Raw genomic sequence first — 13810 nt, forward strand, 5'->3', positions numbered from 1 at the left:
TGGAAGAAGGCAAATCTTTTTTTCCCAGGCGTCCGGTTGGTCAGTCTATGTTGGGCACCCGACGGGGTCTGGAGGCACCTCTCCCTCAAGTCTGGGGCTCTCGCTGTCGGTGACTCATGGTCGTCCCATTTCTACTGACCTGCGTGTCGGTGGTCCTGTGTTCATGACTCCAAGACTGTGGGGACTATCCCGTATCTTGAGTTCTAGTTTGACATCAATCAGTTTGAGATGGCTTCTCATGCTGAAGACCATTAGTATCACACTCGCATGTAGCGGAATCTCTATGCGAGCATGGTCCGTATGTGTGGCCTAGCACCTCATTCCTATTGGGAGCTGCCTTTTTTCCGCACCAATCCTATTCATTTCCCTCATGACACTATCAATATCATTAATAACATGGATCTTGGTCCGACCATGACCTTCCAGTGTGACTGGAATGAAGGTGCCATTATTCAGTTCTACGCCACCTGCTACTTTGTGACAGAAAACACTCTCACATGGATGACTGATGATCTTTAGATGAGTATCTCTTATAACCGGTTTGTACGGATTTTAGGCCTTTCTGGTGTTGGTCATCGGATTCATGGAGAGCATCCATATCATGCACACATGAAGATTGGCCCTTGTCTTCCACTTCTCAAACCTGCGATTCAGCTCATAGATGAGGAACTCAAATATCCACCTAATGAGGTCTCTATCTTTCGGTCTCCCTACTATATTCTCTATTAGTGTGTGTTTTGCACTCTTTACCCAAAGAAGGGAGATCGCTCACGGGCTTGCAGCTATTGCATTGACCTCATGGTGCACATGCACACTCATCCCATGGAGCCAGTTGAAACGATAGACTACATTGGGCATGAGATTTGCTTGACAAGCTTCTAGCAGACACGTCAATTTCCTTACTCTCCATTTATTCATGCGTTGATTGACAACACTGCTCCCTTTATGGTTGCCAAGACAGTTATGCATCCCAAGTGGAAGCCTTCTCCTCATATGTACAAGGTTCCCCTGTCTAGCCCTCTACTCCTTCTGAGTCTAGGCGGACACCTACAGCCCAGGGCAAGGCTCCTGCTTAGTCCCAGAGGGCTTCTACTGCTCCTTCCTCTCAGAAGGAGCACTTTTGCCGCCTTGCCTCCAACATGGGGAAAGCCTTGTCTGCCGTCATGAAGTCTATCACGTTCAACTGTCCACAGAATCATGATGTCCAAAAGTGCCTAATCCTCTCCAAGAATCAACTCAAGAAGCGTCTCCATTCTCGTGGCAATCCGGTGAGCGACATTGATCCTCTCCCGCTTGCACCATCTACATCTTCCTTCGGGATTCCGTCCCGTGACGAGTACACTGAGTTCTTTGATGGAGTGGTCAACAATGATGACATCCGCTAGGAGTGATTCCCCTCCGTGTAGTTGGTTCTTTGCCTCTTTTGTGTGTTACTGACAAAGGGGGAGAAGTAGTATCTATGTTTGATATGTTATCATGTGAACCATATATTTCGTTTGCTATCGGTAAACCATGTATTTGTGCTATGCGTATTGGGTTGTAAGACTTTAACTCTGAGATTATGGTATGATGTATCTCAAGTACTATCTTATATGCTATCATATCTCTGTATCATAAGAGCTTGTGTTCATGGGTTGCCTACGTCTTGCTTATGTTTCATACACTCTCCCATGTGCAAATAACATAGGTGCATTAAATATTGCTAATCCAAAGTTGCACGCATTAAGGGGGGCTCCGTCAAAATTTTCATATGACGTGTACTTTCATGAAATACACTGCAATATCTTTTATACTACATGCATGATTGTCATCAACAAACAAAAAGGGGGAGATTGAAAGTGCAATCATGCCCTTATATCATGTTTTGATGTTGATGACAATGTACATGTAGAGGACTAATGGTGTTTGTCAAGTAAATCTCAATCTGCCTCTTTCTCAACATGCCTTTGTGGAGTTGTCTTCACTCCAAGCTCTTGGATGGGAACAAATAAGCCTTATACACCAAAGTACTTTTATTGCTATATGCACAGAGATCTATCGTTTAATACTTTGCTAAATTGGATTTGGGCTAGTTGTTTTACCTTGAAGATCAAGGTCTTTGCTTGGATGCTCATCATGGACAGACTGAACACCAAGGGCATGGTTGATAGGAGACATTGGCATATGGAGGATGGATTTAACTGTACGATATGCCATGCCCAAGTCAGAGAAGATAGGGATCATCTATTCTTTTCTTGCCTTTTTAGCAGCACAGTATGGAACTACTTGCAAGTTGATTGGGGCTATAGTAATGATATGGCCATTGCAACATCCCATGCAAAAAAAATCTTTTCAAGAGCCTTTTTCTCTGAGGTGGTCTTCATGGCTTGTTGGAATATTTGTCTTGTGGGAAATGCAAAGATTTTTCAGAATGTCCAGCCTAGATTTGTTGTCTGGAAATCGGGATTTATAACTGATATGACACTTCTGGCACACAAGATAAAACCTAAGTTTAAGGAAGATTTGCTGAAATGGGTTTCTTTTTTGCCCCCCTGAATGTAGCATCTATATTAGGTTAGGTCCCTAAGCTTGTTCTCTTCTATTTTCGGTTACCTGAGGTAACCATGTAAATATCGTAACCTTCGGTTCAATAAAGCTTTATGGTTGTGGGGGGTTCTGCCCTTACAGTATTCGGTCAAAACAATTCTCACATATTAGTCCACAAATGACAATAGGCGTGGATCATGAACACGTGTAATTAATATGACTTGAGAAGGAAGGAACAAAGAGGTTTACGGATCTTGTTTTCTTTTGTTCATGAGTATAGGGATCCCACACTATTAAGAGGGGACCGATAGGCTTATTATAAGACATGCCCAAGTCAAATTCAAACTCCTTGCCTCTTCTAAAACTACACCCACTATTAACAGCAAAGAGTGGCTCTTTTGTGATGGTCGGATGTTCGTCCAGTGTGTCGGATATCCGGGCATTCAATAGTCGTCGAATGTTCGGGCGTTGCCCCGGATGTCTGACCCTCCTACTATCCATAGAGAATGTGTTTCCACCTGATATGGGCCGGATGTTTGACACAATGTCGGATGTACGGGCCCCCAGATATCCGGGCAAAGCGTTGGAAATCCGAGCCACATACACTAGTACCGTGTTGTCCTAATTGACTCATACGTCGGATGCTCGGGCACATGCCAGATGTCCAAGCCTTCTCAGGTGGGTCGGATGTCCGGCTCCACTTCGTTCCTCTCTGGATTTGTTCTTCTGTGTGTTATTACCTTCACGCCAAATGTCCAGCACATGGCCCGGATGTCTGGCCAGTGCGAGTCACTTACTCCACAATGGCCATATTATCACTACCACTATATATGTATAGCCTTCTCCTACCTCAAGATAAGGTTGACCATTCACTTTTAGCTAACCCTAGAACACATATTTCGCTCTATCACATACTCATACACCAAACCCTAGATCCCAAAGGCATTTGAGAGTATTTGTGAGAAGTTCTCCAATCAAGTGATAGATCCACTCCTTCCTCTACCCTTGACCAAATAAATTTGTGAATTGAGCAAGTCTTGAGCTTTTCTCCATTGTTCTTTTTACTCTTGGAGGTTGGAGACTCCTAGGTGATATGGGTTCTTTGATGAGGAATCAACGATTGTGAGTACCCTCAAAAAAATTGTGAGGGTTTGGACACCACACCAAGGTCAACTAGTGGTGGTTGAGAAACTCCTTCATGGTGTTGTCTCAAGGAGAGAATAGGGTGACCCTTCATGGTGTTAGTGTGCCTTCATGGTAACATCCACCTATCTAAACGGTGATGTAGCTTCCCTCCAAGGAAATGAACATCGGCATAGATCCTCATCTCTCGAAGTTGTGGTTATTCCTAACCCTAAATCCGTACTTATGGTTACTTATCTCTCCATACTTATTTGTATTACTTGTGCTTGCCTACATAATTACTTGTTGCTTTATTAGTATACGTAAGACCACTGTCATCTTAGCAATTTTTAGGCTCACTTTGATATTCCGCAATACTGCCTAAAATTGCTAAGTCCATCTCGATCCTTTCACCAAAACACACCCAATAAAGGGTGATTACATAAGATAGATCACCACGGGAATCGCGTTGATCTTTGCACTGAAGAACATAGAGAGAGAGATAGCCATCCAGGTACTAACTACGGACCTCTACATGTGTGGTAAACTACTCACACTGGTGCAGAATGTTGCATGGGAAACAAAAAAAATTCCTACGAACATCCAAGATATATCTATGGAGATGAACATCTACAAGAGGGGGAGTGCATCTAGATACCCTTTTAGATCGTTAAGCGAAAGCATTAAGAAATGTGGTTGGTGTATTCATACGTGTTCATGATCCAATCATGATCCGCCGCGATTTAGCGCCCAACAGACGACACCTCCGCGTTCAGCACGCGTACAACTCAATGATGTTATCGGCCTCTTCGATCCAGCGATCGAGGGCAGAGTAATAGATGGCTTCTTCGGTAGCACAATGGCTTGGTGACGGTGGTGGTGGTGTGATCTGGACAGGGCTTCGCCAAGCACTTATCACGATGGGATGGAGGATAAGCACTATGAGAGAGAGAGGAGGGTTGTGTCGTGGCTTGTGGTGCGGCTGCCCTCCCTCACCTCTCATATATATATATAGGGGGACGGGTGGAGGTGGCCAGCCCAAGGGTTTCCCCTAGGGTGTGGGCGGCGGCCAAGGGGCAACCTTGCCCCCAAGGAAAGGGGGTGGTGACCACCCTTGGGCCGGCCTAGCCCTTGGCCACATGAGCCTTAGGTGGGAGGGGACGACAGCCCACCAGCGGCTAGTGCACCACCTCGCACATCCCATGGGGCCCTCTGGGGTAGGTGGACCCTCCCGGTGGAAACCCGGAACAATTCTGGCAACTCCATCTCATTTCTGGTAAGTCCCAAAACTTTTTCGGAACTCGGATACCAACTTCCCATATATCAATCTTTACCTCCGGACCATTCTGAAGCTCCTTGTCATGTCTAGGATCTCATCTGGGACTCCGAACAACCTTCGGTCACCAACATAATAACTCAACAATATTATATCATCATCGAATGTTAAGCATGCGGACCCTGTGGGTTCGTGAATGATGTAGACATGACCGAGACACCTCTTCGGTCAATAACCAATAGTGGGAACTGGATGCCCATATTGGTTCATACATATTCTTTGAATATCTTTATCGAACAAACCACGATGTCAAGGATTTAGTCGATCTGGTATGCAGTTCCCTTTGTCCATCGGTATGTAACTTGTGTGAGAATCGATCGTTGATATCTCCATGCCTTTTTCAATCTCGTTACCGGCAAGTCTCTTTACTCGTTTTGTAATACAACATCCCATGACTAACTCCTTAGTCACATTGCTTGCAAGCTTCTTTTGATGTTGTATTACCGAGTGGGCCTAGAGATACCTCTCCATCATACGGAGTGACAAAACCCAGTCTTGATCCATGCCAACCCAACAGACACCCTCAGATATACATGTAGAGTATCTTTATAACCACCGAGTTGCGTTGTGACGTTTGATACACACAAGGCATTCCTCCTGTGTCAGGGAGTTACATGATCTCATGGTCTTAGGAACAGATACTTTGGCATGCAGAAAGCAATAGCAATAAACAAAGTGATATGATGAATTTCTATGCTTACGGCTTGGGTCTTGTCCATCACATAATTCTCCTAATGATGTGATCCCGTTATCAAATGAAAACTCATGTCTATGGCTAGGAAATACTAACCATCTTGATCAACGAGCTAATCTAGTAGAGGCTCACTAGGGACACGGTGTTGTCTATGTATCCACACATTTATGTGAATTCCAATCAATACAATTATAGCATGGATAATAAATGATTATCATGAACAAGGAAATATGATAATGACCAATTCATTATTGCCTCTAGGGCATATTTCCAATAGTCTCCCACTTGCACTAGAGTCAGTAATCTAGTATTACATGTTAATGAATCTAACACCCATAGAGTTCTCGTGTTGATCATGTTTTGCTCACGGAAAAGGTTTAGTCAATGGGTCTGCAACATTCTGATCTGTATGTACTTTGCAAATGTTTATGTCCCCATCCTTGATATAATCGCGGATGGAATTGAAGTGGCGCTTGATACGTCCATTTTGCATCATGATTTTCTACTATTATTTATAGTGTTTTATGCATTATACCACTTTATGGAGTAATTCTCTAATGGCTTTCCTCACATAATATGCAAGGTTTACACCAAGACGGAGAATGGCGGCAGATGGAATTCTGGACGAGAAAATCTACATCAGAGATACCTATTCTGCACATCTCCAAATGGGTTGAAACTTCACGGACAATTTTTATGGAATAAATAAAAAATACTGGAAGAAAGAAGTACCACAGGGGGCTGCCAGGTGACCACTAGGCACCAGGGCACGCTAGTCCCCCTACCGCGCCCTGGTGGGTAGTGGGCCACCCGGCCCACTTCTAGCGACCATCTTCTGGTATATATTAATGTTTGACCTAGAAAAAATAAAGAGAGTACTTTCAGGATGGAGCATAGTTGTCTCGAGGAAGAACTTGGGCAGGAGCACTTTTGCCCTTCGGCAAAGCGATACCGTCAGGGGAACTTCCCTCCCGGAGGGGTAAATCGAGGCCACCATCATCGCCAAAAACCCTCTCATCTTGGGGAGGCCAATCTTCATCAACATCTTCAACAACACCATCTCCTTTCAAAACCCTAATTCATCTCTTGTGTATAATATTGTACCGGAACCTCAGATTGGTACCCGGGGGTGACTAGTAGTGTTGATTACATTTTGTAGTTAATGCTTTGTGGTTTATTTGGTGGAAGATCATATGTTCAGATCCAGTATGCTATTTAATACCCCATTGATCATGATCATGTTCATCACTTGTGAGTACTTACTTTTGTTCTTAAGGCCACGGAAGAAGTCATGTTGCCAGTAGTCATGTGGAGTTGATATTCGTTCGATGTTTTGATGGTATGAATGTTGTGATTCCCATAGTGGTGTTATGCGAACGTTGACTACATGACACTTCACCATATTTGGGACTAAGGGTATACATTGTGGAGTAGTTATTAGATGATGGGTTGCGAGAGTGATAGAAACTTAAACCCAAGTTTATGCACTATTCTGTAAGGGGCTGATTTGGATCCCTATGTTTAATGCTATGGTTAGAATTTATTCTTAATACTTTTCTCGTAGTTGCGGATCCTTGTGGGAGGGTTAATCATAAGTGGGGGGCTTGTTCAAGTAAGAAGAGCACCCATGCACCGGTCCACCCACATATCAAATTATCAAAGTACCAAACTTGAATTAACCTGACATAACGACAGTGACTAGATGAAATTCCCGTGTGCCCTCAAGAACGCTTTGCCTATTATTAGAAACCGTTCCAACCTGTCCTTTCCACAAAAGGATTGGTATGCCTTGCTACACTTATTGTTACTATTGCTTCTCGTTACTTGTTACAATTATCATGCTATCAAACAACTTGTTACCACTATTTCAGTGCTTGCAGAAATTACCTTGTTGAAAACTGCTTGTCATTTCCTTCTGATCCTCATTGGGTTCGACAGTCTTACTTATCGAAAGGACTACAATTGATTGGTCAGCAACCCTTTATGTGTTTGGTCCTTTTGTGAAACCTGGGTTCCTTGGCTAGAGCAATGGCACCAGTGTTGATACAAAAGAGGGTCTTTGGATGCAGTGCACTGGGCACAACTCCAAGATTCGTCATGAACTTGTTCATCCATACACCTTCCTTCACTGCTTCCGAAGCAGCTATGTACTCTGCTTCACATGTAGATCCAGCTACCACGCTTTGCTTGGAACTTCACCAGCCTACCACTCCATCATTCGGAATACATACATATTCTGTTTGAGACTTAGAGTCATTCGGATTTGTGTCAAAGCTAGAATTAATGTAACCCTTTACGACGAGCTCTTGATCACCTCCATAAATGAGAAATATATCCTTAGTCCTTTTCAGGTACTTAAGGATATTCTTGACTGTTGTCTAGTGTTCCACACCAGGATCACTTTGAAACCTTCTGACCATACTTATGGCAAGGCTGGCATCTGGTCTTGTGCGCAGCATCACATGCATGATGGAGCATATGGCTGAGGCATAGGGGATGCCACTCATCATTTCTCTATCCTCTATAGTCGTTGGGCATTGATTCTTACTTAACTTCACACCTTGCAGGACAAGAGAACTCCTTCTTGGACTGATCCATTTTGAACTTCTTCAAAACCTTATCAAGTATGTACTTTGTGAAAGTCCTATTAAGCACCTCGATCAATCTCTATATATCTTGATGCCTAATATGTAAGCAGCTTCTCCGAGGTCTTTCATTCAAAAACTCTTGTTGAAATACATCTTCATGCTTTCCAAAAGTTTTATACTGTTTCTAATCAGCAATATGCCATCCACTTATAATATTAGAAACGATATAGAGCTCTCACTCAGTTTCTTGTAAATACAAGATTCTCCGTAAACTTGTATCTCCACTAATAAAAGCACGAGAGGGCAAATCCAACTCACCATATCAGCCGTCTAATCATGTAATCAACGGTTTAAAAATGTTGTTAACGAAACTAGACAGGTTTCGTTAGCGCTAATTGCCCACCCACGTCTAAAAACGCCGTTAAGCCTCGATCCCTCGCTCGAACCCGCTCCCCCCGCTCGGTCTGCTCCCCGCGGCCGCGTCGCGCCGCTCGCCCCAGCTCCCCCCCCCCCTCGCCCCGCTCGCCACGCCTCCACGGACCTCCCCCGACCCCTTCGACCCCCCCCCCGGCTCGCCCCGCTCGCCACGCCTCCACGGACCTCCCCCGACCCCGTCGACCCCCCCCCCCCCCCCGGCTCGCCCGGCCCCGTCCGATCTCGGGACGAATTAGCGTTCTTGGCTATCGGGGCGGGGCGGGACCGGGTTCCTGGTGGTTGCCTGCGGGGAATCGCGTCTTCCTCGTCTGGCCGAGGTGAGCGAGTTCTTCGGTCGGTTAGTTCTCTTAGAGGTGAGCGAATTTCACTGTCCTTTTTATCGGGGATTCAGGAGTATGTGCTAAATTTCGAGTCTTTCTTTCGAACCTCCATGGATGGTGTTGTGTTTTAGTTTGTACAGACGAAACGGAACTGATGCTCTCTCCATGTTTAATTAATCTTTCTGCTCAGAATAATACCCTGCTGTAGGTAACTGTGATGGCCAATTCCCAAAGCATAGCATCAAAATTGTGTTGTTTTTAGTCGTGCCATGCACATGCCAGTAGTTCCCGTAGGTTCGTTTGCTCGAATAGCACCAAGCTGTGCAATGTCGTGGTTGCCAATGATTAAATCAAACATTGCGGCTCTTAATATATGAAATGTGCGAGAGAGGAGGAGATCTCGTAGTGTGTTTTGGCGGATGGCGATGCAGTGCCTGTGCTCCGGGGAGCAGGCCAATCTGGTGTACGAGCACAACCCATCAAATGGCGAAATCGAGTTGTATGCCAAAATACTGACCTGCCATCGCGTGGCCCCGTCGTGATCCACGAAGACGTCTGAGAAGACGGTCGCCCTGGACGAGGACGGCGAGGAGGTGGCCGCGTCCGAGAAGACGCTCGCCCTGGACGAGAAGGCGGTTGCATCGGAGAAGCAGAAGGCCCCTGCGCTTGAGGAGAAGGCCGCCGCCTCCGAGAACAAGATGACGACATGACGCTCACCAACGCCGACCTCGCCGACCCGGAGGCACACGCCGCCTCCATCGCCACCACAGACGCGTTCCTCCTAGGCTCAACCGATGGGCCCGCTCCAGACGCCGCCGGCGTGGACGATGATGACGTGACGTAGTTCTCTACGATGCGACACGAGGTAGGCGAGAGAACGAATTTTATCGGATTCCATTTACAATCTGGTGAGTACATTGGCTTTAGGATTAGGATGTGGAACTTTGTTTCTGCAATTCGAGGTGCATTGGCTTTAGGATGTCATAGATTGGAACTATGTTTCTGCTATTCGAGGTACATTGGATTAGGATGTGCATATTAAAACTCACTTGTTTGGTTGTGGATTGAAACAAATCAGCAATTGTGCATGTTTGGTCTTTCTTTTTTGTGTGATCAGAATGGAAGTTTTTCAACTTGCCCATGCTCTACGTCTTCCTCGCGTGCTTCGCCAAGGCCGCTTCTTCCTCCTCAGACCACAAGAACGACAAGGAGGTAAAAAGAAACTTCAGATTTTTACATGCAAATTCTTCAGATGTATTTGCCAGTTTGCCGAAGCAGCGAGTCTGTGTGTTGATTGATGTTTCTCCCTCGTCTTCCCCTGGATGTGTGTGTAGATGGAGAACACCGTCTTGTTCTTCGTAGAGCTGGCCTGCTGCAGTACGGGCTGGTGCAGTCCAAGCCCTCCATGGTCGCCGCCGCTGCTGTCTACGTTGCCAGGCTCACCCTCAAGATGACCCCGTTGTGGATCGACACCCTGAGGCACCACACTGGCTTCACTGAAGCGCAGCTGATGTAAGCATGCACTGAATCATCTCCATTGTAGCTTGAACCTGTGATTTCATTCAGTTCAGGGGCACCGACAGAGACAACTCTTTTCTGTGATGACTGATTTCAGGGACGCCGCCAAGATCCTGATTGGAGGGCATGGTATGAAGCCGCGGTTCTTTGGCCAGGAGACAAGGCAAAGATCTTGTCGCTGGCATGGACGGTAGGCAATTGCAGATTGGTCCGACGAAAGGTAGCCTAACCCCAGCGAGCCTCTTGTTTTGTTCAGGTAAAATTCCTTATTCCCTTTCCTCTTCCGTATCTTTTTCACGTAATTTGTACTGCTTGCTTAATTATTTGTTTGTTTGGTGAGATAGAGGAAATAAGATGAGTATATTTGATTGCAGAAGAGGAATTCTGTGTCATTTCCATGTGGTCGTTTGGTGCAGGTACAACTTACTTTGCTCCACGTTGCTTATCGTCATAGCGGCATCCAACATCCATAGTCAAATGCTGCCATATGTTAGGAAGTTTATGTTGATATATGTGATTCTGATATGTTCGCCGAATGCGGATGTGGGAAAGGTCACATGATTGATATATACAAGCCATATTGGTATTATTTTTAGCATGCTCTGGAGTGAAATACAATAACTACGGAATGATGTTTAAATAATTTCTGTTTCGGTTCAGCGATGAGTTTTTTCTTTTATTTCCTTCTTGGTTCAGTTTGGTTCTTGAATTAATTAGTGCTTGTTTCTTGATGTTACATTGTGGGACTGAAAAATGAAATGTGAACTTTTATTTGGTTCTCACCTGATATTTATGATGTAATTCTTGAATTAATTAGCGTTTGTTTCTTGATGTTACACTGTTGGACTGAAAAATGAAATAGTACATGCTTCATCATGTGGTCCTGTATTTTTAATAAGAGTTTTTTCACTGGTTGGTGCATGAGTAGATACTTTCAGGAATTGTACGAGTGAAGTTGTTCATTGAAAAATCAGTTGTGCTCATATCCAACATGGTGAAATTCACTTTGCTAAGATCCCCGGTGAAACTGATGTTTCTGAGGGTAATGTATCCGAGATTTCAGCAATTACCTAGGGTAGATGGCAGTTCACCAGACATATTGTTGTTATCCAAGTAGAGTTTCTTTAATCTTCTTAGCTGGTTAATAGAAGCCGGAATCTTACCACAGAGACCAGTCGATCCAAGATCAAGGACAGTCAGATTGCTTACTTTGACTATATGGGAACCATCAAGAACTCCTTGCAAACCATTGTTGGCTAAAGAGAGGTGCTCCAGTGAGGTAGCATTGAATAGTCCGTCAGGCAGAGCTCCAATAAGGTGCAGAGCTCCAATAAGGTGGTTGTGACCAACTTTGAGCACTCTCAGCATAGAGCAACTGCCAAGCCCCAGAGAAAATTGCCGCTAAATTGATTATATGAGACATCAAGCATGGCAAATGATGGAGCATTGATGCAGATAGAAGATGGTATTTGTCCTGTAAAGCTGTTATTGCTTGCATTAAGAGCAAACAGATTCTTCGTCACCTCCCATGTTGTTAGTGGGGACTGTCATGTGAAGGAATTACTTGAGATATTCAGTACCTGGAGAGGAAGGCTGGGGTTTGAGGATTGCATATCTTGTAAATGACCTTTGAGGTGGTTGAAGCTGACGTCAAGGCCAATAATGCTTCTGGAGAAAACTAATATTGTTGGTAGACTGCCTTCGAGCGAATTTTGGGACAGGTTGAGATGTAGCAGGCCTGTAAGATTGCCGAGGGATGGCGAGATGACTCCTTTGAGACATTCGGAGGCCAGCAAGACATCTGTGACTGTCCCATCGCTGCTGCAGATTATGCCTTCCCATTTGCAGCAGTCTGTGCCCTTCATCCATGAAACGTTGAGACCACCATTGCCGTCTTGCATGAGCCCATCCAGGAAGTTGATGAGAGAGTTATTCTCCTGCTCGGTGCAGGAGTTGGTAGGAGAGGCAAAGAAGAGCAGGAGGAGAGCAGCAAGTCCAAGGAAAGGCATGGATAAACTTTCTCTGTTTCTTGGCGAGAAAGGGAGCTCCTGCATGGTGTTCTCATGAATCTTGCCTGAAAATCATCTATCCAGTTGTATTGCTCTGAACACTACTAAAAGTTGCCTGGGATTTTGAGTACAAAAGTCATGAGGAAAACAGGAAAAGGATGGTGTTGCGATTCTCAATGGCTCGTCGTCTTATGTAAACTGGTGCAAACAGGTACCAAAGATTTCCTCTTACTTTGAGGAAAACTATACTTCTCGAAGTTGAAGACTGAAAATGCACATGTCTGAGAAGCTGATTGATTTCCTCTTATTTTTCTTTTTGTTCACATGTCTGAGATTTATGGGTCCAAGTTCACACAAAATGCATCTTATTGTTCCGCTGAGATGCACCCTACCAGCAATAATTTGTTTTATGTAATTGTTGATGCAAAACCAGGGAGAAGACAAAGACAATAATTTGTTTTATGTAATTGTTTATGCAAAACTGCTCAACGTTTTCGCTACCTGGAGAAGACATGGGGATGATAGCAAATCATCGAGTAATAACCAAGATCAGCTAGATGTATGAACCTGCCTCATTGTGGTTGTGCGGAGACATCCATGATGATGAGTCTCTCATGTGACCATGAGTTCCACCTCGGTAAGGGGGCATGGATCGATTGATTCATAGTCGAGCCTCTCCTGCTTATCATAATTTTCATAACTGACTGAACGAATTCGTGAATCTGTTGTTGCTTTTGACATCTCAGTTTTGAAAATATAACTTGAACAACATCATAAATATTGTATATCTATTTAGTTCATATATACCTAGGATCATTTTTCTACAATGATGTAGTCTCATTTAATCAACATTTTAGCCGTGCGTTGCACGGGCAATTTTCCTAGTAAACCCAAACGCTTTGATCACCTTATCAAAGGAAAGATTCTAACAACGAGATGCTTGCACCAGTCCATAAATGGATCACTGGAGCTTGCATACTTTGTAAGAATTTTCTGAATCGACAAAACCTTCTCATTGCATCATATACAACTCTTCCTTAAGGATATCATTAAGGAACGTTGTTTTGACATCCATTTGCCATATTTCATAATCGAAAAATGCACCTATTGCTAACATGATTCTGGAGGACTTAAACATCGCTACGGGTGAGAATCTGTCATCGTAGTCAACTCCTTGAACTTGTGAAAACCACTTTGCAACAAATCGAGCTTTATAGATGGTGACATTGTCGTCTGCGTCCATCTTCCTATTAATGGTCCAT

At 44.4% G+C, this 13810-nt stretch overlaps 1 protein-coding gene and 1 long non-coding RNA gene across 2 annotated transcripts; one reads left to right on the forward strand and one right to left on the reverse strand.

Moving 5' to 3' along the window:
• The first annotated feature begins 10483 nt into the window (after positions 1-10483).
• Positions 10484-11198, forward strand: LOC123440084. The gene is made up of 2 exons (XR_006630275.1): positions 10484-10795; positions 10914-11198. It is a non-coding gene; the product is annotated as an uncharacterized LOC123440084 (long non-coding RNA).
• Positions 11199-11939: 741 nt separating this feature from the next.
• Positions 11940-13144, reverse strand: LOC123440083 (putative leucine-rich repeat receptor-like serine/threonine-protein kinase At2g24130). The gene has a single exon (XM_045116665.1). It carries the CDS (start codon positions 12591-12593, stop codon positions 12087-12089), a length of 507 nt encoding a protein of 168 aa, XP_044972600.1. The 5' UTR covers positions 12594-13144; the 3' UTR covers positions 11940-12086.
• Positions 13145-13810: the final 666 nt, after the last annotated feature.

This window comes from Hordeum vulgare, chromosome 3H, assembly GCF_904849725.1.
Source record: "Hordeum vulgare subsp. vulgare chromosome 3H, MorexV3_pseudomolecules_assembly, whole genome shotgun sequence".
Classification (NCBI taxonomy): Eukaryota; Viridiplantae; Streptophyta; class Magnoliopsida; order Poales; family Poaceae; genus Hordeum; species Hordeum vulgare.

Bases quoted from the DNA above. Each gene is read 5' to 3' on its own strand.
- LOC123440083 (XM_045116665.1), bottom strand. From the start codon at position 12,593: ATGCAGGAGCTCCCTTTCTCGCCAAGAAACAGAGAAAGTTTATCCATG.